The 24,503-nt window shown below is 42.3% G+C and overlaps 1 protein-coding gene across 8 annotated transcripts in view; it reads left to right on the top strand.

The window, feature by feature from the left end:
* Positions 1 to 1,268: 1,268 nt before the first annotated feature.
* ANO5 (anoctamin 5) overlaps positions 1,269 to 24,503 on the top strand; it is a 61,086-nt gene continuing 37,851 nt past the window's right edge. For 3 of the 8 annotated variants that reach the window (XM_014270620.3, XM_074543899.1, XM_005492064.4), the window contains exons 1-4: positions 1,269 to 1,403; positions 12,148 to 12,192; positions 14,421 to 14,485; positions 19,785 to 19,832. In XM_014270620.3, the coding sequence (XP_014126095.2) occupies positions 1,343 to 1,403; positions 12,148 to 12,192; positions 14,421 to 14,485; positions 19,785 to 19,832 (219 nt within the window). In that variant the 5' untranslated portion in view covers positions 1,269 to 1,342. The remainder of the gene's footprint in view (positions 1,404 to 12,147; positions 12,193 to 14,420; positions 14,486 to 19,784; positions 19,833 to 24,503) is intronic. The other 5 variants (XM_074543901.1, XM_074543900.1, XM_014270621.3 and 2 more) reach the window with 3 other exon arrangements.

The following is a 24,503-nucleotide window of genomic DNA, read 5'->3' as shown; positions in this document are numbered from 1 at the left end:
TGTCTGAGATGATTGAAGGAAGCAGTAAGAAGCTGGGGCTGTTAGACGTGGCAATGGTAGCAGCTCCAGGAGCAGGGACAGCAGCTGTGAATGGAGCCTCATAAGAGTTAAATTGCTTCATTGCAAATTTTAGCGGCGTGAAAAACACCAATCACTTGTTTTTAAAATTTTAGAAGTTTAATAGTAATAAAATGGTTATACAAATAGCAATATAATTAGAGTAATAAAATTTGAACAATTGGGATTAGGACAATATAAGACAATAAGAGCAAAGAGTTATGGACAGTTTGGGTGCCTCTTTCTGGGCAGCATAAACCTGAAAAAGGCCTCACGTTAACAGAGGATTAACCCTTAAAAGCAATAGCCTGTTGCATATTCATACACCTCATCCATGATGCATAAATTCCATTCAAACACAGGATTCTGTCTGGGCAGTGTCAGTTTCTTCCCCTGAATCCTGATGGCGTCTCCAGGGCTGAGCGAGGTGGGAAGAATTTCGTTTCTCTTGATAATGGGGCAATAAATTCTCTTTCTCTGAAAGATTCGGGTGTCCTGTGGCTGCTATCTCAGTGTGAATCCTTTCTTTACAAAAAAATGTATCTTACATAGCATAGTTTCTATTTTAACATTATGTTATAACCTAAAACTACATTTAACACACTACTTAAGAAAATTATTACAGCATAACTTTCTAACACAACACATATAACATTCATTTCAATATTTGAGGGAAGCCAATCATAAATTTCGCATTTTTCACATGGGTCTAAGTTTTGCTTTTGTGACAAGAACAGCGCTGCTAACCGAGGGCTGCTTTCGATACCGCCCAGCAAGGAACGCAAGGTGCGTTCTGCCCCTGCGGGTGCACAAGCAGCGTGGGAGGGGACACAGCCGAACACACATCACACATACCATGGACTCCGCTGCCGAATTGCCGGGGCTGTCCCGTAAGGGCCAGGAGAGCCCTCGCACCGCAATTCCGGGGGGCACGGCCCCGCTGGGGGGCGGCGGCTGCGGTGGCTGCGGTGGCTCCCCCGGCCCCACTCGGCCCGGCCCGGCCCCTCTCCGTGACGGCTCCCCGGCCCCGGCCCGGCCCCTCTCGGTGGCGAGTCCCGCGGCTCCTCCAGCCCGGCCCGGCCCCTCTGGGTGGCGGATCCCGCGGCTCCCGCGGCTCCCCCGGCCCAGCCCGGCCCCTCTCGGTGGCGGGTCCCGCGGCTCCCCCGGCCCGGCCCCGCTCCGCCCCGCGGACAGTGCGCATGCATAAGGCGGCCCCGCCGCCCTGAGTCACCGCTCGCCTCCGCGGCCGCTCCCCGGCGGCAGCAGCAGCGGAAAGGCGGCCACCATGAACCGCTTGGGGAAGAAAGCCAACGAGACCCTCATCGAGATGGCTCTGTCGGCCGATGGTAGGAGAGGGCGAGGAGGGGGGATCGTGGTTCTGTTCCGCCCTTGTTCCCCTGGGGAACTGGGAGCGGAGGCGAGCGTGGTTTGGGGGTCTGGGGGGCTCTGGTTCCTGCCCGGGGTCTGCAGGCTGGCGTCTGTGACACGGGGCTGGTCCCGGGTGAATCCTCACCTCTCCCGCATCGAGCGTTTAGTCCTTCGGCTTCCGCTTGAGAAGAACAAAACCGCTTCTCCGTGCGCACGATCCAACCATGATTCGATCTTTACAATCCTCAAATAAATCTTGAAAATGGAGGTTCTTGTATCAGCACCCTGCCAAGAACAAAAAAACACGAGGATCCGCTTGATTTTTATCTTAGAAGACACAGCAGATAGAAAGGTCCCTCTGCCGGACAGCAAACTTTGAGCCTCCCCCGGCTGGGATGGGCGCTGGCCCCGGGGAGCTGAGGCTGCCCTTGCGAGGGGCTCCGAGCGGACCCCAGCTCACCTGGGAAGGGATGAGCAGACCCCACCTCAGCTGGGAAGGTGAAGATGTGACCAATCTTCTTCCCTTCTTCCCCTCGTCCCTTCTTCCCCGCTTCCCCTTGCCCCATCCCGGATGCTCTGGCACCCCTAACCTTCGGACAGACCCTGTGGCAGGGCATGTGCAGCCAGTGGATTTGTGTCAGGGCCTTGCTTTTTTGCTGTGGCCATGTTACAGTTTCCACTCCGTGTCATTACTTATAATAAATGTGCTCACGTTAATATTTTGTGAAATAACATGATGCAAGTGTGTGTTTATCAGCACCTTGCCTGGCAACGTGCATCAACAGTCAGAAGTAAGACAGCATGTTGATATTTTCAGAATGAGACTGTATAGGTTTTTTTTTAAAAAAAAAAAAAGGAAAATGCTGACCTGTAAAAATTACCTTTTTGGGAATAATGCTTTGCCATCAGTCTTAGAAGTGAAAGTCTTCAAGCAGGAAAGAACCGCTAAGCTCCCTGTGTTGGCTTCTCGGGATATCTGTTCTACTGCCCTGTCTCTTTTAGAAAAACATATATAGTGCCACTTTAAACACCTCAAGCACTAGGAGCAAAGCGTGATTTTCAAAATATTTGGCAGTCTTGTTTCAGAGAGGTATGATGGCAATACTGACTGTGAAGTTATCCCAAAGCAGCTCATTGTAGTGACAGCAAGGAGAGGTGTGCACTGCCGGGACACAGTTGTCTGCAGCAAGTGTCAGACGAAGGTTTGCCCTCCTTGGAAGGGCTGCTGGAGCTGGCAGCTCCTCAGGAACCCGAGCAGATGGATATTCCAGCCTCCTGGCCAGCAGTCCTGTTCCAGAGGGGATGAGAGACCTGAGTCATCGCCCATCCCTCTGCCTCGGAGCCATGAGAAGTGCTGGGGCTGAGCTGCTCTCCCCATGGGTTATTCTCCTGGAGTACTTTGAGACTAAAAAATATTTACAGAACTCACAAAATATTCCTATTTAGGGAATGGCTCTATGAAGCCAGATTTGTAAACTTCGTTCCACATTATTCAGTTGTCCCATGAGCCTGGGATTTTTATAGTCATAAATAGTGAATATGAGGAGATTTGAGGGGTTTCAGTGTTCAAGGATGGTTAAGAAGGATTTGCCATAGAGTAGCACGTAACTCTCCGTACAAAATCATATTCTAATTCAGTTCAATTTTGTTAATTAACCACTTTTCTTAAGCAGAAGCAAATTGATTATGGGGTGAAGTGAGTAGGCTTTTAAAAGTTACATTAATTTGTTGCCCAAAAGTCTCTCGAGGTTAAAAAAACCCCAGAAAATTCCTGAAATGAGTGTTTAGAAAAGTTAACAGTGTACATATGCTGCCAGCAGGACTTCTTATAGATCTAAACATATGCTGTGTGCCTTTTAGGAAAAGCCTCTTAAGGCTCTGGATGTCTGATGTGTACAGGCAGGGCCTGTGTAAGTCAAAAGGAGCAAGGCAGGACAGAAAACATCTGCTAGTTATTTTCTTTAAAGACGTGTTTGTCTTTGGATAGAGCGTGTGTATTTCATTCTGGTTTACTACTGCTTTTCATTAAACTTGAATGTTGGGGAACAGGTTATGGGGTGCAAAACTGTCTACCAGCAACAGAAAGGCTCTAAACAGGCAAGTTAAACTATGTGCCAAAACTTCTACCTTGAAGGAAGCTTCCTGGCTTCCTGCTGAATTACATCTGTGTGAGGTAAAGAATTCCATTTCTGTGTGTGGGATTTTGCTTTCTGTTGGAAGGTGTGTGTCATTTACCCCAAACATGAAAGTCCAAGCAAACTGAAATTGCCAAACTGGAATGTAACTTTCAGAGGAAAAGGACTGCAATGTGTTGCTAGGATTGTTTGTGTCTGCGATCACTTTCAGTAGCTTTTTTTCCTTCAGCATGTAAATGCTGCAGTGGCTGTGTTGTGGGATATATCCCAAGCCTGCCAGTTTTCTGGAAGCTTGCTGTTGGCTCCATGCCATGATTTGAAGTATGCTGCCTTTATACACATGGCTCCTCTTCCAGAGCTTCCAGGGGCCTGCTTTGTGCTCAGAGCTCTCCCAGTGATCTTAATTCAAATGCTGGCTTAGTTTGGGTGTCATCTCGCTTGTTTCCCTCACAGAAAGGTGCAAAAACATTGGTGAAAGCCAGCAGTGCTTGTGCCACAGCAGTGCTTGTACCAGTGTGTTGGCACCTTGCAGCACCCTCAGCATTCAGGGCCAAATCCTGCTGTTATTTAATCAAATGATACAGAACTTATTTGATCAGAATTCATGCCATAACATACAATGCAGGCCTCTCTTCAAAACTGCATCTGTCTCTAATTACTGTCAGGGTGAATGTAGTAATTTCTGATCTATTTGTGGAAACGTTGAGTGGGATATCATATTCCCACAGGACTGAACCAAAGGGTTTGTTAAGAGGAAACTGTTTCATAGTTTATTCCTAGGGAATGAAATGAAAGCTGCAAGAAATTTAGACATAGTTCATAATATAAAAGGCAGGGGAGAAAATACTCTCGTGGCCCAAGCAATGTTTGGTTTCTGAGTGGAAATTTTTGCTGGCTGCCATGCGTCACTGCAGGGGCACAGTGTAAATAGAGGTTGGTTATTGAAGTTAAACCTCTTTGTGACAGAAAATTCCTGTTTGTAGTAGGAAAACCTGCTGTTGGGAACCCATCCCAACAACTTGTGTCATATCACTGTATAGCTGTGGTGCTTTTAGAGGGAAAATGAAAATGTGAAGCCCATTCCACTGCAGCTGTTAAACAGGGATTTTTCTCTAAAGATTGTCAGTTTAAAAAAAAATTGCTCTTGGAGAGCATTTTAATTTTAGGTGAGCTCTCTGCATTTGAGGTTAAACTCACTGTCTGCAGTTCAGTGAGTAGCAAAGGAAGGATTAAGTACCCTGCATGCCATTTAAATCCAGTAGCAATTATGTGGGATATTCAGGCCACATTTTGGGAAGCTGGGAAATAAAGGTGGATTCATAGAATCATTGAAGTTGAAAAAGACCTCTAAGATCCCTCAGGTGCTGAACTGGGTGATGGTCCTGCCATCACAGGTGAAAGCATTTATTCTGTTTGTAACAAGGAGCCTACAATTTCACCTTCTCGCTCAGAATATCAAAGAAAATGCTCTGCAGCTGTCTCTCCCTTACAATAGTTCCTGGAGCAATGATTTGGCTCAGGGATGGGGCAGAGATTTTGGATTGTGAATGCCAAATAAACAGCAAGAAAGCCACCAACATCTCTTGTGGTGTAAGGCAGAGTGATGTTCTCTCATCTCAGTGATTCCCTCTCCATCAGTTTGCTGCTAAAGGCATTGCCTGGTGTGCTGTGCTGTTCTGAGTGTTCCCTACAGAAATAAACTGATAACTGTATTATAAAATGGAAGTACACTTTAACCTTTATGTACAAAGACTTAGTAATTACTGTGATACAAGGAGACACCAGGATAAGATAAAAGGGCATTGAAGAAAATGTCCTTCAAAAATTGTGCTTGAGAACTGTTGGCATATAATTTGTAAGAAAAACCCCAGAAGAACAAACAAAACCACCAGGAAAAGAAATACCATGTGTTCATATTTTGTATCTTTAAACCAATGAGTTGCATATGCACGTTGAGGAGACAAATAGTGATCTAACATAAGCATGTTATCAGGAAGGTATAGGTAATGTGGAAACGTGATCAGATGTTAAGAGGTAAGGTAATAATGCAGTGAACTTTTGCACTGGTTTTTATTGTGATCTGAGGATTGAGCCAAAGAGCAGTGTAATTACCAAGTTGTATTTTCTTATCTAGCAGTAATTTTATTATATTTGGTGATAGCTTTCTATGTGCATGTGTGTATAAATGCAGAAAGGGAATGTGTTGTATTGCTAGGGCTAATTCTCTAATTATAGCATAGTTATGGAGGGATTTACAGTTATTTGTTAGTGCTAAAGCTGAATAACTTGTCAGAAAATACTTATAGATTAAAGTTTGTGTGTAGTTACACACTGTGTACCATTGTGTTTTTTGTTGTAACAACCATAACATTTTATGTTAGATTAAACACTGTGTGGGGGAGGAGCTGAGCCCATTGGGATTTGTTTACTTGGATTTTATATGGAAAAACATATGGATTTTTATATGGATGAACATATCTATATTACTATATAGATAAATGTTTTTCATTGAAACCTAAAGCTGTTAAAGCTGTGGTGTTCATGCCTTTGTTCAGCAGTGAGGACCAGTAGACATGGTGAAGTTCCAAACACGTTTTTTCAGGAAGTGAACGTATCTTTGCATGAAGGGCAGTCTTCTAACTGGAAATCCCAAGGAAATCTTGTCTTCTTACTAGGCTCAAAAGGGTAAATATGAAATTTGAGGCCTTTGGCACGATAGCAGAACCCCAGCAAACCATGTGGGTGGGACCCACGATGCAGATGGTCGGCCTTTCATTTGCTGTACTGGCCCTAAATTAGAAAGGGCCCTGTGGTTTTGTTATTCAGAGGAGTTGTCTGGACTGTTGGGTAGGAAATCAGAAAGTCGGTGTTTGCACCGTTTATAGTGTGCTAGAAATATACCGTGCCAGCAAGTAATGGCTAGCAGATGTGGATTTCAGGCCACTTGGTTCTTCAAAGCATTTTGCCCACCTCAGTTCTGTTAATTGACTAGTGCTTACATAAAATAAGTTTAGGCAATGGAAGCCATGGCCCGTTGCCCTGATCGTTTTCTTCATTGATAGGAACAGTTTCTCTTTGGGATGAGTATAGGAATTCCAAAGATGTTCCATCATTTTTAGAGTAATTTGGACAAAATTCATCTTCCTATACTGGTATATTTTTATGTTGTGTAATGTGAGGAAATTAAATACTTGGTGAATACAGTAGCAAAATTTACAATGATGCATTTCATTGGAAGCATGACCAGAAAAGCACTGAGTGAGGTAGAACTTAAAGAACAAGAGGGAACAAAAACCTGCCATTTAAATTGGCCATCTGAAATTAAATGTCTGGATAACATGAAATTGAGGAATACCACCAGAGGATGGTAAATTTGAGGTGATTTTTAAAATTGCTATATTTGCATCATCAGTTTCCTAGTTTATGCATCCCTTTTCATTTACAACATCTGTAGAAGATCTCTCATGCAAGGGTGGGAATGCAATGTGTGTGCACAGAATGAATAGTTCATTGGGCCCTCCAGTACTCTGGGACACTTGTGTGTATTGCAAACGTGGAAAGAAATTGGAGACTGTTGCCTAAGGGTTTGCATCAGTGATTTCAGTGGAGGTTGGAGAAATGCATCAGTAAATGATGCTGTGAGGTGTTCAGTTTAAAAATACCTGGCTTTATCCAACTATTGCCCGTCTAGGCTTTCTTTTTTAACTGCATTTGAACCTATTAATCAGTTTATATGTGTCATGCTGCAGAGCAGTGGTACCTGGGTGGTCTGAATGCTCACAGCATGCTTTGGGTCTTGCCTGTGCTGATACATAAAATAATGATGGCTGTTACCTGAATTGCATTAAAATGCCATTTTAATTCTCTGTTACAACGCTGTGTTTGTGGGTTTTTTTGCTAAAACCAGATTTGCACAACTTCTCTTTTTGTTTAATGTATTCCCTTTTTTGCTGTCCCAGTGGCTTGTAATCAAAAGAGGAGGTGGTTTTGTGGTTCAGTAAAAGGGAGGCAGCTGAAGGTAAATGTCCCATTTTGATGTAAAATACCCAGTTACTATACTGGAGATTAGGACTAGGACTACTTGTCTTTTCCAAATGCTAAATGAGATTTTCTTACTGTTAGGAACAGATTTCCAAATATTTATCCCTATGTAAAACAGTTATTTTTCTTCTACTTCTGATGTGTTGATAAATACCTGTTCTCTGGAAGTACTTGTTTAATAGTAAAATACATGAAGAAAATTAATATGTCATTGAGGCAGCCTATACTTGAATGCAATCTTCTTCTTTTTAAGGGACTAATAAGATTCTTTTAAAATATTCCCAATGGATTTTCTTGGATTCACTGAGAACGTTTTCATTGTTAAATAGTTTTAAATTTTTAGAAGCATCTCTGTGTGCATGAATCACCACATCATTTTAGGATTGAGCCTTTGGCTCAGCAGCACAGTTCCTACTCTTCAGACAATAGCAGCTGGAGTAATAACCTCATCTTGCTTTCTTACAGGTCAGCTGGGTGGGATTCCAGTTCCCAGTGCAGCTCCATTCAGCTCTGCAGGATGTGATCAGTGTGTGCATCATGTAGTGGATAAGTCATTGTAGAGCTGCTTTCCTTAGATCTGGAAGCACTTGCAATAGTCCTTATGGTGCTTATTGGAGGCACTGACTCATTTCTCTTTCCTCTTGGCCAGGCCCAGTCATCAGATGATGTCAGGGGGTTTATTAAGATGCTAACTTCAAGACATCTAGGAATAATGTTTTCTTTCATAGCATGTTAAAGAGGAATATTGGGAATTTTCTTCATTGTACGTAGTAGCTACTTCGTAACAGCCACAGTGTAAGTTTCAGGATTTGTTAGGATTGGTTTGTTTGTTTTCATTTTACCTGGACCATCAAAATCTTGCTGTAGGGATAGGCAAGTGTATAAACTAATATGCTAATGTGCCAGACAGATGTAGAACAGTGTCAGTGGTCTGAAAGCTCCTTGCTTGGTTTTGTTGGCTGAAAAGGATGCTGTTATTGTGTCTAAGAAAATTGTGGAAATAATTGAAGGCAGAATTTTGGAAACAATAGTGAAATAGCAGAATCAATAGTAATAGTCTCTTACTGCTCCTAACAATGCAGTTTATCAACACCCCCAAGAATATATTGCTATATTTGCATCATTAGTTTCCTAGTTTATGCATCCCTTTTCATTTTGAAAATCTGTAGAAGATCTCTCATAAAAGGGTGGGAATGCAATGTGTGTGCACAGAATGAATAGTTCGTTGGGCCCTCCTGTACTCTGGGACACTTGTGTATATTGCAAACGTGGAAAGAAATTGGATACTGTTGCCTAAGGGTTTGCATCAGTGATTTCAGTGGAGGTTGGAGAAATGCATCAGTAAATGATGCTGTGAGGTGTTCAGTTTAAAAACACCTGGCTTTATCCAACTATTGCCCGTCTAGGCTTTATTTTTTAACTGCATTTGAACCTATTGATCAGTTTATGTGTGTCATGCTGCAGAGCAGGATGTGGCTTTTCCTTTGGAGTAGCTCTATCACAGATCTTAGGTGTGCAAATACAGATTATTTCCTAGTTTTAGTAGTAAAACAAATTTTGATCCCTAAAAATGTCTCTTCATCTACCACCTGATTTTGGAAGCACCTAATACGTAAATGTTTTTAGTGGTATAAACGATGTGTCAAGAGCTGTGCTTGGTGCAGATGAATCAGGGTTATAGAAGTTGGAAAGAACACTTAAAGGCCTTCTCTTGCTCTGTTTTCTGAGGCAGAATTGCTCTGAACTGTGGCAGACTGCAGCATCTGCACCCTGCCCAGCTGTACTCAAGTGCAGCATCATCAGCCAAGCTCTTTGCTTTGCCATCTCCCAGCAGACTTGGATTTACTGAGGGTGCTGAAGTGAAAGAATTGTCATCTGCCAGGGAAATGGCAGCTTAGGAACAGTTAAAGGGGCTGGAGCATCCATGGCTGTGACTCTGCTGGTTATTATAAAAACCAAGGATTTTGTCATTGGCTTTTGAGGATGAGTAGCCCAGTCCAGCCACACCTGTATGGCTAAAATCCCTTCTCTCCCTAGCCAGGCAGATTTCTCTGCAATCCTGTTTTGGGGACCAGACTCCAGTGTCCTCCAGTGTGCTTCTTCTCAATCTAGGAGACTGCTGCAAGCTGAAAATGTTCTTCAGAGCTGAAACCGTTCCTCAAAGTGCACCAGAGTGAGAAGTCCTGTGCTTAGGTCTCTCCTGGGCTTTTATTTGCCTAGTTGGGGCACTGCTGGAGTGCCAGGACATGGCCTGTGACAGGTTGGGCACTGCTGCTGTGCCAGGACATGGCCTGTGACAGGTTGGGCACTGCTGTGCCAGGACATGGCCTGTGACAGGTTGGGCACTGCTGCTGTGCCAGGACATGGCCTGTGACAGGTTGGGCACTGCTGTGCCAGGACATGGCCTGTGACAGGTTGGGCACTGCTGCTGTGCCAGGACGTGGCCTGGGACAGGCCGGGCACTGCTGCTGTGCCAGGACGTGGCCTGGGACAGGCCGGGCACTGCTGCTGTGCCAGGACGTGGCCTGGGACAGGCCGGGCACTGCTGGAGTGCCAGGACGTGGCCTGTGCCAGGTTGGGCACTGCTGGAGTGCCAGGACACGGCCTGTGCCAGGTTGGGCACTGCTGGAGTGCCAGGACACGGCCCGTGCCAGGTTGGGCTCTGCTGGAGTGCCAGGACACGGCCCGTGCCAGGCTGGGCACCGCTGCGGTGCCAGGACACGGCCCGGGACAGGCTGGGCACCGCTGCGGTGCCAGGACACGGCCCGGGACAGGCTGGGCACCGCTGCGGTGCCAGGACACGGCCCGGGACAGGCTGGGCACCGCTGCGGTGCCAGGACACGGCCCGTGACAGGTTGGGCACCGCTGCTGTGCCAGGACACGGCCCGTGACAGGTTGGGCACCGCTGTGGTGCCAGGACACGGCCCGTGACAGGTTGGGCACCGCTGTGGTGCCAGGACACGGCCCGTGACAGGTTGGGCACCGCTGTGGTGCCAGGACACGGCCTGTGACAGGTTGGGCTCTGCTGGAGTGCCAGGACACGGCCTGTGACAGGTTGGGCACTGCTGGAGTGCCAGGACACGGCCTGTGACAGGTTGGGCACTGCTGGAGTGCCAGGACATGGCCTGTGACGGGTTGGGCACTGCTGGGGTGCCAGGCCATTTCCTGTGACAGGTTGGGCACTGCTGCTGTGCCAGGACATGGCCTGTGACAGGTTGGCACTGCTGCTGTGCCAGGACATGGCCTGTAGCAGGTTGCATTTCTCCCAGATAATGTGCAGTTCCTTTTTTGGCACCACTTGCCTTGCTGCAGCTGTTATCAGAAAACAGGGTCTGTGGGAGGTCTAATTTTTTGCAATAGCACTGAACACATGCACTTTTACCTTTTCTTAACTCATCAGTTTTGCCATGCCGAAAAACAGTGATTTCAGCACTGTGGACAAATTTGAAGTATTGTAGAATTTCTGATTGTTTAATTACACAAGATGCCATTTTTTATGCTTGTTACAGAAATCATAAGATTATAGTAATGAAAGTACCTGTTTTGTGAGTAAACTACTTACATTTTAAGAGATGAAATCAATCTTGATTATATTCCTTAGTACTGAATGTTAATTTGTGTTGTGGGCTACTGTTGTTCTCATCATTCAGGTCTATAATTGAAGCAGAAATGGTCTGTAATTCTTTACCAAAAGTTTCTAAGTAGGTTGCCTGTGGTTGGGTGTAGTTTGGAACAGCATATGTTGCCTTTTACTGCAGAATTATAGGCCATATGAAGGCTGCTTATTTACAGTAACATGCACACTGCTAAGGCACATTTGTTTAAGGGGTTACATGTGATAGTTGTGTGGAGAGTTGTAAGGCTGGTGAAGACACCAGTTACATTGCAAAGAGGCATTTCTTTTGGGTAATATATATGCACTCCCATGAAGGCCAGTGATTTGAACAAATAATAAAATTATACTTTTCTGAAATAATTTAGTGGGCTTTAATAGTCAGGGAGTGTACTGGAGTTAGTTTTGAAAAAAAACATTTCAAAGAGTTTCTGCTATTAATACAAATTTTATGATAAAGAGCCACTTAGTTTAGTAAGTGTCCTTGTTTGTTGTTCTTGGTATGAAGATATTTCTAGGTCTATTTATATACATAAAAAAGCATGTAGTGTTAAGAACAAGGACATAGCCTTAAATATGGAATTTTATCAGAATGTGATTGTTTTACTTCCATCTTTAGATATGAAGCAGTAATTTCCTGAAGAATTTTAAAGGCATTTTCTTGACTAGTAGAAGCTATTATGGTCCTCCCTGCTGCTGCTAAGGATGAGTGGCATCCTTGTTTGTGCTGCTGAATGAGGTGCCTGGACAGAAAGGGCAATGTTGGTTTTCCAAGAGGAGCCTGTGCTGTGCTTTCTGTCCAGGTCACAGTCTCTGGTGTCCAGGGCTTATTCTTTTGCTTTATTGTAAAGGATGGAGGAGAATTCTGAAATGGGTTCGGGTTAAAGTGAATTTTCCTTCTGGTTCTTACTGAAGTGTTTTTTCCTTTCAAAGATGACATTGCGGTTCTCACCAAGTTCACGCCATCCCAGTCGGAAGGTATTGTACTAACCCATGTTTTACCTGCCTCGCTTTTGTCTGTTCCCTCTGTCCTTGTTTTGTTTTTCTGCTGGGAGCCTCTTGCAAATCAGTCTTTGGTTACTGTGAGTCATTGGCATCACATATGAGCCAGGCCTTTTGCAGTGTGATTTGCAAGTCAGTTGTTGGCTCTCTGTTGGCAGCTCTCCTGGTTGAGATCTAATTGTGCATTTACATTCATGATGCTTGGTGCAGCTCTGGGCTGGGGCCTCTTTCCACCTTCCTACATGATTTGGGAGTGCATTGCTTGTGCTGCTCGTGTTCAGGAATCTGATGACATGTTTTACAAGGAGTGGACATCCTGAGTATGTTGTACTTTTCAGTTAATTACATGTTTTGCATTCTCTTTTTACCTTCTCGTGTGCTGCTCTAGGGTTATTCAGGTTTATTCCAGTGGAACAGAGGTATCAAGAGGATTTCCTTCCACAAGTTGCATAAGTAATCAGCTGTGGTACTGAGAAAGCACTTAAAATGTGGAACTCTGAATTATATTTGTTCTGAGGTTAGACTTTCACAATTACAGAGAGGATAAAATCCAGAACACACTCCCCCACCCCCAAAGACTTATAGGCCATTGAATCAGTTCAAGTTCCCTCAGCAGTATAGAAAATAGAATGTTCCTGCTGCAGGGACAAGATGCCAGACTGTTTCTGGCCTGGAAAGGAGGGTTGTGTGACAAAACATTTGGGTTTCTGCTCCTGGGCCCTGGGCTGGCTCCTTTGGCCAAGTCTGCAGTAGCCACCTGCCTTCAGGGCTTTAGGCAACAGAGTGTGGTAGGGATGCTCCCATTCTTCACCCTGGTGTTCAGAGTGTATCTACTAATACAATTTTCCAGGTGTAATTTGCTTTAGCAGAATAACATGCAACTGTGTTAACTGTCTTGGCATCCAGAAACTTACTTGTTGTATTTTACATACCATTGCTTGGTTTCTCATTGTATCATGTGTATTGTTAAAATTACAGACACCATTTTCTGTAAGTGAACTTTGAAAGAGAAAAATTGTAGGAAACAAAATGCTTCAATGTTTATTATATTTTAAAAAGCATTTTATATCCTGCCTGGATGCAATTTTGACATCAAATATTTGCAGATTACAAAAAGAAAAGTAGGCTTGTTTTATTGGCAGAAATAATGTAACTGTAGTTGTCTTAACAGTGGTCCAGTGTAAGTCTGTCCAGTCTAAGCTATACTCAGCAATGCTTCCTTAAAGGAGAAAGAAGATGAATCCTCTTTTCTGAAAGAAAGAGACACCATTTTTCGGTGCACAGTCCAGATTTTGATCAGCTGTTTTCAAAACTGCTTTTCCTTTTCCAGTGGAGTGATTTAGATGCCTGATTGAAGAGAGTGGTGTGCCTAATCAGCAGAGATGGTTGTTAACAGAAACCTTCTTATGGGCTCAGAGTTGTTCTACATAGGAAACTGGTGACAGTGTAAATTCAGACGCAAAAACCCAGCCAGTCTTGATCCAATTTAAGATTCTGAAGGTACTGAATAGGATTTTCCTGTTAGCATTAACGTTTTAGTAACAGTGTCTTTGGTGAAATTACTGTATTTGTGGGAAAGTTGTGTTGGAGTTCACTACTGTCATTAAAATAAAGTCAGATTTTTTTGTTTGGCTTATTTTATCAGTTGTTGTTTTGGAGCTGGGTTTTGGGTTTTTTTTAGGTTTGTTTTTTGAACAAGCTAAGTAATTAAATTCATATTACTATTTTTGATCCTGTTGTCATACTTCCATTACATGGGCATTTATAATCTTGAGGTTATGCATCCTCGACTCCTTAGCAAAAAACCACACCCTAATTTGATCTCTAGCAAACGTTTCCACAGCTAATTGGATTTCCATAACCGAGGCAGCAAACCTCTGAGCTGAAAACCTCTTAGACCTAGCAGATATTTGAGACAAGAAAGCTCAGTGATGACAACAGATTTTTTGTTTGTCACAGTTAAAAATACGTTTCTGTGAATGCAGGGTTACACCAAGGAAGCACAGATTGAGTATATTGTGTCTTGCAGCATCTTTTCTCCTCCAAAGAACCATTCTTGAAGATTTTATGTACTATGAGTATTATTTTCCATCCTTCACTTGTTCATAGTTCCATGCCTTCAAGGTCCACATCACTTTCACATACAACAATATTTTTAAAAAAGGAATGTGTTTTATGTGAATCTCTTTTTCAATGTTCCTTAGGGGAAGAATGCAATGGACCTGAAACTATTTCAACTGCAGGATCAGAAATCCCAAGCAGCTCTGAGGTAAGGTACAGCATGAGTGGCGTTAGTTAATGAACGTCTTGGTAGGAGGGAAGAAGGAGGGTTGTTGTGAAAAAGACAATTCATTTTCAAATCTAGTATTTCTTTTACCTCCATTTTATCCATGTAAAATTTTTCTTCCTGTATTGTTTTGAAGGAGCAAAGCCATGAATATGACGTGACACTCCCTGAGTCTCAGAAGAGACTTAGCAGTGTTAGTGCTGTAACACAGCAGTGGTAGAAAACAGTATGGGCCTAATGGTGTTTCCTGTATCAGTCTTGAGATGGGAATCTCACCATCTTTCAATGTTTTGTCAGTTGGAAGAACATTCTGTTTCTGCACAAACCAGGTAGTTTGTTTTGTGCTGTGTGTTGTGTTGCTGGCTTGCTGGGGAAGTCAAGGCACACTGGAGTTCCAGGGCTCTAGGAACCTTGTGACAGTGCAGCAAGATTCATGGGAAAGCAAATGAAGATTTGGGTTACTAGAGCACCTCATTAAGCATCATCAGCTGTACATTTTTTCATGGTGCCTCACTGTTTAATATGTACAGTACACATTGTCTTGAGGAGGTGGCAGTGTTCAGCTGAGAAACTGTCATTGAAAATGTCATCTTTACCTTGGTATTTTATATTCCTTCCTATTGTCTGATTTCTTTATTGTTGTTACATGCTTAGAGGAAGATAGGAAGTTTTAGATAGGAAAAGAAACAGCTGTTCTGTCATCTCATACTGGCCATGAGCACTGATCAAAAGTTATGTCTGTTGAATTGAGTGTTGAAAACCTGCAGCTGTTCTGCAGATCTTAAAAGTAAAAGACGTCCTCAGCATCTTCTGAGGACCAAATCTGGAGAGGATCCCATGAAGACAGAACTCAGAAGGGCTTCCTAGATTACACAGATCTTTGTCTTCTTAGAACATTCAGCCATATCATCCCAATGTTTTAATAAAATTACCAGTTCCATTTTAAAACCTGTTCATATGTTCACCTTATTCCCTTCTGAATCTGTTGTAGGAGTTGTAATCATCTTTTTCCCCAGGAAAATTTTCAGTGAATGGCCATGTCAAATGCTTCACTGAACAATGGCCATCATACCATGAGAAGCTGATTCTGAGTGGATGGAGGTGACCTATTTCACCAGAGCTGGGAAGAAAGAAGTCACTTTGTGACTTAGGACATATGAAAAGGCAGGAAGCATGGGAGAAAGAGTGCAGCATGTGTAGGGAAGTGGGATTTGAACCTTGTTTAAAGGATGAAAGATTCATGATGAGGTGGGAAAGGAGGAGGCTTTAATCTTCAGCACATTCATGCCTGGGAAAAATTTATCTGGGTATCCTCTGAAAAATCTCCCCTTGGTAATTTCATGCAGCCTTTTCTCTTGTTCTCTACTGACATGTTTCCTTAGATAATTATTTTTCTTTATACTTCGTTATTAAATATCACAAAGTATTGTGATTGTCAAATTAGCAATATCAGTAAGTAAGGGAAAAGACATAACATCCTGCAACAGTATGCTTCTGTTCAGCAGCACAGAGAAAAAGCTAAGGTTTTATTGTTGATTTAAAAATAGGAGGGAAAAAATAAATCTAGATTTAATATGGAGAGCAGAAACATCACCCACCCATAATTCAGTGGTCGGTTGTTTTTTTCTTTCTTTCTTGTGTAATCTGCAGAGGAATGTGTGATTTGGATATAAGGAATGATGCAAGTAAAACAAAAAGTGAAGAACAGTCTGTAGTGAAGCATTGGATGAAGTCCAGGACTCAAAAATCATTGGAGCACCAATCAGTGGTGCAGTTTGTCCTTCATGGTTTTGCATTCTTGCCTATTTGACCCTGGATTTTTTCCATTTTTTTAAACTGCTTCTTCTTGGGACTCATTTTCCTTATTCTTAAATCTCCCACAGGACCAAAAGAAATAAGATCACTTGGACTTGATCAGCTTTTCATATTCCAAGACTTATAGCATAAATAATTTCTGGATGCTTTGTCATGCAGGGAGGCAAGGAGATGTTTTCCACAAACAGCAGACTGGACAAGGGGAAGAAAAAAGGACAAAATGGGGGTATTTTCAAATGAGTGCTTCAAATTATGTCCTTGTTGAATCAGTAATGCATAGACAGCCACTTCTGTTGGGGATGGGCAGCTGTCTTCAGTGAATCCCTGTGCAGAATCTACCTGACTCAGTCCTTATGGAGTTCCTGTTCCAAGAAATACATAAATACCTCTGAAAGTCCTTTCAAGCAAATTGGAAAATGAATGAAATTAAACCTGAGAAACTTTTCCTCTGTGCTTTCTATTTGTGCAGAAAGCACACTAGAAAAATATACGATGATGTGTCTGCTCAGGGATTGTAATTAGTTGTTCAGCTTAATAAGTAAATGAATATGAAACATACTGACAAAACAGAATTCCTGTGCCTTAGAGAAATGAAGATCACTCAGTTATATCAAGATTGGAGGAAAGGTTAAAGATTTGAATTTGTATTACATTTTCTAATAGTAAAAGTTCAGACCATTCAGATGGGATAAATGTAAAATTAGTAGAGCTTTTGTGCAAAATTGAATCACTGGTTTGTAGTTTATCAACATCTGTAGAGGTCCATCTATACAGAGGACTATTTGTTATTCCAGTGAAGAAGCACAAAGTAATTAGAGGTGTTTGCTTGGTGTGCATGTGGACTCAGCCTCATAGAAGGGCAGGTGATCACAGCACTATCTGTGTGAGACTGCAGGAGCTGTGCCCTGTTCTACCTGTTAAGAGAGAGGAATTCATTTTGCACAGGTATACATTGAATTTTCACCTTTCTATTCATTTCACACCAAGAAAATGCTTACTAAAAATTAATCAGGATTTTCCATAGTGTCACTTGATCATAAGAAAATCTGTGAACAAGCTGTCTTTATTTAAGCCAGGTTAGCAGAAATAAATTGGAAAATTTATTAAAGCAATGCCTTTTTACCACAATTACACTTTGACTCATAGGTTGTCTTTTCTTCAGAGCAGCAGGTGCTGCAGGTGTTTCAGATTAATTGGTTGGGGCTTGTTTTCTGAAGAAACACCATCACATTGTGCATTACTTTTCATACTTGTTTATTTTTCAATTCAGACTGGTGGATCTTCAAGTAGAGAAACATAAAATACCATTGTTAATATTGTGAAGATGAACCAAATTGGTTTCAAAATCTAGAAAGAAATAAAAAGATACTTCTTCCAAGTCTAACAAAAACACATGAGGGCTATTTTGGGCAGCGCTAGAGTGCATTAAAGACTTAAGAGAGATGATTCCAGAGTGGGAGGGACCAGCCCCACTCTGCTGCCACCACTGCCAGCCCTCTCAGTTTTCGTCTCGGCAAAGTTGGATGGATTATTTGAGTTGATTCTTGTTTTGCATGTCATGTGTTACCAACACTGGAGCTCCTTTGTGCTGCACACAGACTTTGGCATATCATGAAACAGCAGTGTGTTATTATCAGAGTGCTTGAAATGTGCAGGAGAAGTTATGAGCACCAGCTTAAAAATAGTTACTCCTAATGACTTCAGCTAATTAATTTCTGACAGTTACACCGGGCAGGGTCTGATCCATGACTAACAGGAAAGCATTTACCAGAATGCACAGGGAAGTACAAAGGCCTTGGCCAGCTGTGTGTCTGCACCTCAGAGCTTTGTGCTTCACTAGATGCAGTAAAATTGTGTCTGAGTGAAGCAGTGTGGGCAGGAGGGTGGCTAAAGGCTGGATTTGCATCTAACCATGGGATGGAGAGGCTGGATAACAGCAGATGGGAGGGTGCCAGAGTGGATGGGGGAAATGTGTGCAGTGGAGAGTCAGGAGCCACAGGGCAGTGTTGAAAAGCAAGGCTGTGTTTTAGCAGTTTAAAGTTTGTACAGTGCTTTCCATGGCAAGTATTTACAGTGTATAATTGGAGAAAAACTTCCCGCTAAGTGTCTCAGCCCTTAGTTCTCTCCTAAAGTGCAGATTTTTCCAGTAGCACAGGTGACAGGAGGGTTCGACCTCTAAACCCAGTTCAGACTAAGGGTAAGAGCACAGCTATTTATATTTGCACTGTTTCTCAGGGGCATTCCCTGCCAAAGAACAGATTGATCTTTCTGTTTATTTTACTGCATTCTTAAAAGGACATTTTTGACTTACTTAGATAAGCAAATACCCAGACATGGCATCATTCAAAAAGAATGTAAAGATGTGTGTTTTACTTGATGTGTAACCAGAACAGGAGTGGACCTTAGGGACTTCTCTCAAGAAAAATTGTAATAAAAGTGAAAAACATTATTTAAAAAATAATCAACAGTGCTGTATGAAAATTACATTTGGGGTAATAAACTGTCTGTAATTTTACAACTCTAAACAAGTAAATAATGCAATAATAATAATAAAATGCTGTTAATACTCTTCTTCTATTCAAAGTTAATTTAATTCCACAGAGAGCTATTGTGTTTTCATAATGGATTTGCACTGTTTGGTTACACTGTTTAAATCTGTCTGTGGTTTGTGTTCAAAGCACACAAAAGCAAGACAAAACAGAAGTGTGGTAAGATACTGACTAACAGAATTAGATACTGAGAAAGCCAATGATTACCATTGCAATAGCAGCCCCTGATCAAAGCCATCACTGCTGCAACATGCAGGAAAACAATGAGCACCCAGATGTACAACTGAAATCAGGGTGAGGGTCAGAACTGGTGTCTGGGAAGCCCTCTCAGTTTCAATAGGTATAACTGCAATTACTGGTACCAATTTACCTTGTCTGCACTGGGAGATTAGGGATTTGGCTCACTGCATTTGTTTTAGTTCAGTGTACATGGTATAATTTGAGTTTGTACTTAAAAAATATCCAAGGGGCAGCACATTTGTTCTGAATGCCCAGTCATCTCTGCTGTGTATGTTTTCGCTCTTTGGGATCAAAATAAATAAGAGTACTATTAACAGTTGTACATCACCAGTTCATAAAGGGTAATCTGTACCAACTTGTTTAGACTGTATTTTTTCTAATGGAAATCATGAGGAATACTGTTTAACTCTTATCAAAAATTGTAATTATTACTGCTTTAAAATCAGTATAGCCCACATAAAAGTTGGTACTGTAGGCTAGAGACCAACCTGCTCTGCAGAATAGAGGTTGGTTTAAACTCTATCTTGACTGAAAATCCATGTATCACTCAGAAGAGCTTTTCAGCAGCTTACACCAGGAACCACACTGTTTCTTCTGAATTAGCCTTTACTTTTAAATCTGCATTAGCCTTTGCATCATCGCTAACAACGTTGTTTTTCCCGTGATGCCACTGGCAGGGCCTAAACAGCACTGAGACTACTTTACTCATCCCTGAACATCAAGTGGTAAGCAGTGAGAAGTATTCATGCTTCCTTGCATGAATTTGTGTGGCGTCTTCTATTACAGTATGCCAAAACGTCCCTCACCAGAAAATTTTCCAGTTTCAAGGATGCCATCCTTCTAAAACCAATTTCTTCTAGCTGATAAAAATGAACATTCTGCATTTATTCCTAGAGATGACTTAAGAGATTAAATTCAAATAAATCAAAAGCTTAATAGACAAATTTGGAAAGTTGAGATTGGTGGAGAAAACTGGAAAGTTTGCTTTTTTATCATTGTTTTGGTTTGATGGGATATAGGATGTATTCTGACTCTGGTGTTATTAACAAATGTGGGTTTCCTTTTTACCATGATGGCCTGAGGGTTCTGTGGGTCAGCATGATACTTTACCATGTTTTAAAGAGTAAGAAACAAACACTGACATCATTTGAAATACATTGCCTCTCTTTTTTTATTGTAGTAAATAATAAGAACAGGCTCAGGGTAGCCACTTACTGAAATTCACAGATGAGATAACTATATAAATTCTCAAATATATCAGAAAACTTTAAAGTATCATTATTGTTTTATGTAGAAAAAGTACAAAAAGTCATTCAAAATAACTGAAGAAGTACATGCTGAGGTATATTAAAACTGTCTGCTTGCTTACTTTGGGCTCTGGTGTCTTCCATTAACACGTACGCTCCCCTAGCTTACTTTTTATTTTTCTTGGTTCTGGTCTTATTTAATGTATTCGTTTATCCCGAGAGGCTTTTCATGTGCATTTATATTTCAGTGCAAATATCTTGGTGTCTTAAACTGCTTTGAAATGCATGTTTTCAAGCTTTCGGATTTTAATGGGGTTCAGAATTGAAACATGAGTGAAGGTGAAAAAAGCAGCTTGCAAGTTCTAGCTACAAGAAATACATGGGATTTTGTTCCTTTGAATGGGAAAGATTATAATTTTGTGTGCAGCCTTGCAGCCTGCATGAAGTGTAACTGGAAATTGGGATGGGTGGTGTTAAGAGTGCTGTTAATAGACATCTTTAAAGAGAGTGAGCTCTTCAGTTGCATGGATTCCTTCAAGGAAGAAGAATGGTGAGAACTTCATGGAGAGGGTCTCTGGTAAAGTGGGAACTGAGTGCATGAAGCAGAAATATGCCATGTGGATTTTCACCTGTATGTTTGTGTATGTTCTGTAAATGTATTTCCGGGAACATTTTACTTTTGGAAATACATTTATATAATTTAGATATGTATTTATAAAGTTATGTTTAAGTTCATATATATATGTATAAATATATATATTCATATTTTGTGTAGCAGCACTTAAAGCCATGTGATTTTCCTGTAGCATGTTTTAATTCAGTGAAAAGGAGGACTATAGAAATATTCCATGCAAACTGGGGATCTAAGTGAAGGTGATAACTGTGTTTTTAAGCCATTGAACGTTTCCTACCCTTTCAGTTATGGAGGCTTTTCTTATATTTTGATTCAGCTTTCAAACCTTATATTTTTGTCCATTTTTCTACTCTGAAAGCTTTTCTGCTGTAGATTGCTAGTTCATAAATTACCTAGTTGTGTTTTAATGTAGTTCTTCGGGGTTTTTACAGTGTGTGTTTTACATCTAACTTGCTGTGTGATTATCAAAGGTATGCAGTTAATAAAATAAATATTTTGTTTGCAGACTGTATCTTTTAAGCCAGCAAAATGTTATAAATCAGTTTAATGTTGTAGTTTCAGATAGGTTTTTTATCTGGTAATGTACAAGTATGATCATGTAATTCCTTGATGTGCTGATGGGGGATTATAAAAACCATTGCATGGTATTAATGTAACATCTAGTCTTTCTTGTTAGTCACAGCCAGAGGTGCTGCCCTGTGCTGTAATTAGTGAAGCTAATGGCTTCCTCCATCTCTGCTTTGGTGCTGAAAATGCTGCTCTAAACCACCTTCCCACAGAAAAGATAAAAGCTACAAAAGCAGAAGTGGAAGTGTGCTCAGGTCTGAGCCTGCAGGCCCCGTTCTGTGGGGTTGGGCACTTGGGAAACCATGAGGTGCAAGGAACTGAATTTGGGAAAGGTGTTTCTGAACACAGGGAATTTGCACTTTTCTGACTGGATAATAATCTGAAAAGTATTGCTCTAGGACAAGTTTCCCTGTCTGTGAGGTGTGGACATAGAGAGGGCTGGGATATTTAGTAGCAGAGTGTAAATTGGAAGCTCTGTGCCAAGGTGAGAGCTGTGCTAAGTGAGCTGAAAGGATTCATTTCCTGTTGGATGGATAACCAGAAATAGAAATCCCTCAGAGTCCCATAAAAACATAGGGGATGAAATCATTAAGGTCTAATCTGCAGGGCATATTTGTGTTTTGGGTAGTGTGATACCACTAACCCACACAGGGCAGCTGCCCACAGTGCCCAGTGTCAGAGTGCCAGGGGGCAGTGAGGCCACAGGGATGTTTAGCAGGGTGCCCATGGCTCAGCCCCAGCCCACAGCTGTTGCTCTGTGCCAGGGCTGGTGCTTGTGCCACTTCCAGCAGCTGCTTTTCCTCTCCAGCTCCTGGGCCTGAGTGTTTGCCTTGGCTCTGGAGAAGTGTCTCAGGGGCACCTGTGGAGCCAAGGACTCCTCAGCAGCATGCAGCAGTGCTGAATGCTGAGTTTAGGTGTGTCTGTGTGTGTGGGGCTGCCAGGCAGCATTTACACACTGTGCCCAACCAGTGTGGGCAGAGCAGACCCTGGGCTCTGACAGCCTTGCTTCATCCTTTATTTCCACTGAATGGTGAGTTTAGCTGTATGTGTGTGTGTGGGGGCTGCCAGGCAGCATTTACACACTGTGCCAAATCATAACAGACCCTGGGCTCTGCCAGCCTTGCTTCACCCTGAGCTGGGCTTTATTTCTCACTGAATGGTGAGTTTAGGTGTATCTATGTCTGTGTGGGGCTGCCAGGCAGCATTTACACACCTTACCCAACCAGAACAGACCCTGGGCTCTGCCAGCCTTGCTTCATCCTTTGTTTCTCACTGAATGGTGAATTTAGGTGTATCTGTGTCTATGGGGCTGCCAGCCAGAACAGACCCTGGGCTCTGGCAGCCTTGCTTCAGCCTGAGCTGGGCTTTGTTTCCTTGCTGACATCTTGGTCTCTTATAGGAATGTGTCCCCTGTTGGCAGAGTGACAAAACTATGCTTTGTCCCCTCGAAAATAAGCCCAGAAGTTTCTCTCCTCAACTAGCTGAAAAGACATCTCATACGACCTGGAGGACTTCACCTCAAACTTAAGGATAGCCAGTTGGACAGGAGCCTAAAAGTCCCACCTCAGCAATTTACCAGAAAAAGAAGAGAACAAAGAATCTAATGGCTTTTGTGAGGTGTTTTACCAGGGGCAGGAGGGCCTCTTGCACCTGGCTCAGTTTTTCTCTGTAAAAAGTTTGTTGTTTTGCCTTTTATTAAAACCTTTTTGTTTCCAGTGCTACTACATAAGTCATCCTGCTGGTTTTATGCCTTCTGAGGTAGCTGAGCTATCTTGGGTGTGAAATAGATCTCCAAGAGCTTATGAGACCTGGCTCAAGGAGACTCCTATTTCAGTCTCTCCTGTCACCTGTCCTGTTGAGTCAGGGTTTCTTGCTGCAGGGCTTTGGATTGTGTCTGAGGTGAGGATTGCAAGCCCAGGTACTTGGAGGGTTGTTTGGTTGGACATGGTCCCGTACTCCAGCCTCTGCTTGGTGTCTAGAGAGAAATCATCAAATATAGAACTATTGGTATAATACCATATGAATCCTGTTAGTTTGCACTTATGCCATGTGAAAAGAAAATTTATGATAGACCATTACAGCATTCAGTTAGCACATCTGCCCACAAGCTGAATGGTCACAGTTCTTAGACACATAACTAGACTAATGAGTCTGGAAAGTTGTTACAGGATAGCAGGAGGGCATTATTTGTGTTTTGAACAGGTGGGGTTTGTAACTTGCTTTGTAGATGGATTTATTTGACATCTTGAAAGCCCTGGGAAATGCTGAATGTTTGCAGTAATGGGATTGCATAGAATCCTGCAGTGAACTTGGATTGGAAGGGAGCTGTGGATGGCTGACCTCCCCCTCAAGGAGTGCTGGCTTCAAACCTAGATCAGGTTGCACAGTCAGTGCAGATCAGTCCTGGCCTAGCCTAATCAGGCTGTGTTATCTCTGAGGATGGAGTCTCTGGGCAATCTGTTGTACCCATTCCCACTCAACCACAGCCTCTCATCCAGAAGGAATTTCTCCTGTTGAGGCTTGTGGTTGTTGCTTCTTGAGTTTTCACCATATGCCTCAGGGCTCCATCTCTTCTGTAGTTCTCATTGGGTATAACTTAATTTCTGAAAAGCTTCAGCTTGCTATCTGTACTGTGTTGGAAGTTTTAATTTGGTTCCTTGTATTGCAGGAGGAAGATACTTCAGAATATTTTTTATGATGAGGTGTGCCTTCATTTAATAAGTGCAGGTTCTCAAGAATCACTACCTGCATTTACGCAGTTCTGGAAAGAGCTGTTAAGAAATAAGATGTACAAATGTTTAATGATTCACTGATAGAATCAATGCAAATTACAAACTTTATATACGTTAAACTTGTAGGCACACATGTATGTGTAAACCTTCATGAATGTGCAAGACTGATCTTGTTCTCCTTATGAAATCCAAATGGAGCAAAATGCAAAGGAATAA

The sequence above is a fragment of the Zonotrichia albicollis genome, chromosome 6 (genome assembly GCF_047830755.1).
Source record: "Zonotrichia albicollis isolate bZonAlb1 chromosome 6, bZonAlb1.hap1, whole genome shotgun sequence".
Classification (NCBI taxonomy): Eukaryota; Metazoa; Chordata; class Aves; order Passeriformes; family Passerellidae; genus Zonotrichia; species Zonotrichia albicollis.
This window is presented reverse-complemented; position numbering and strand designations above follow the sequence as displayed.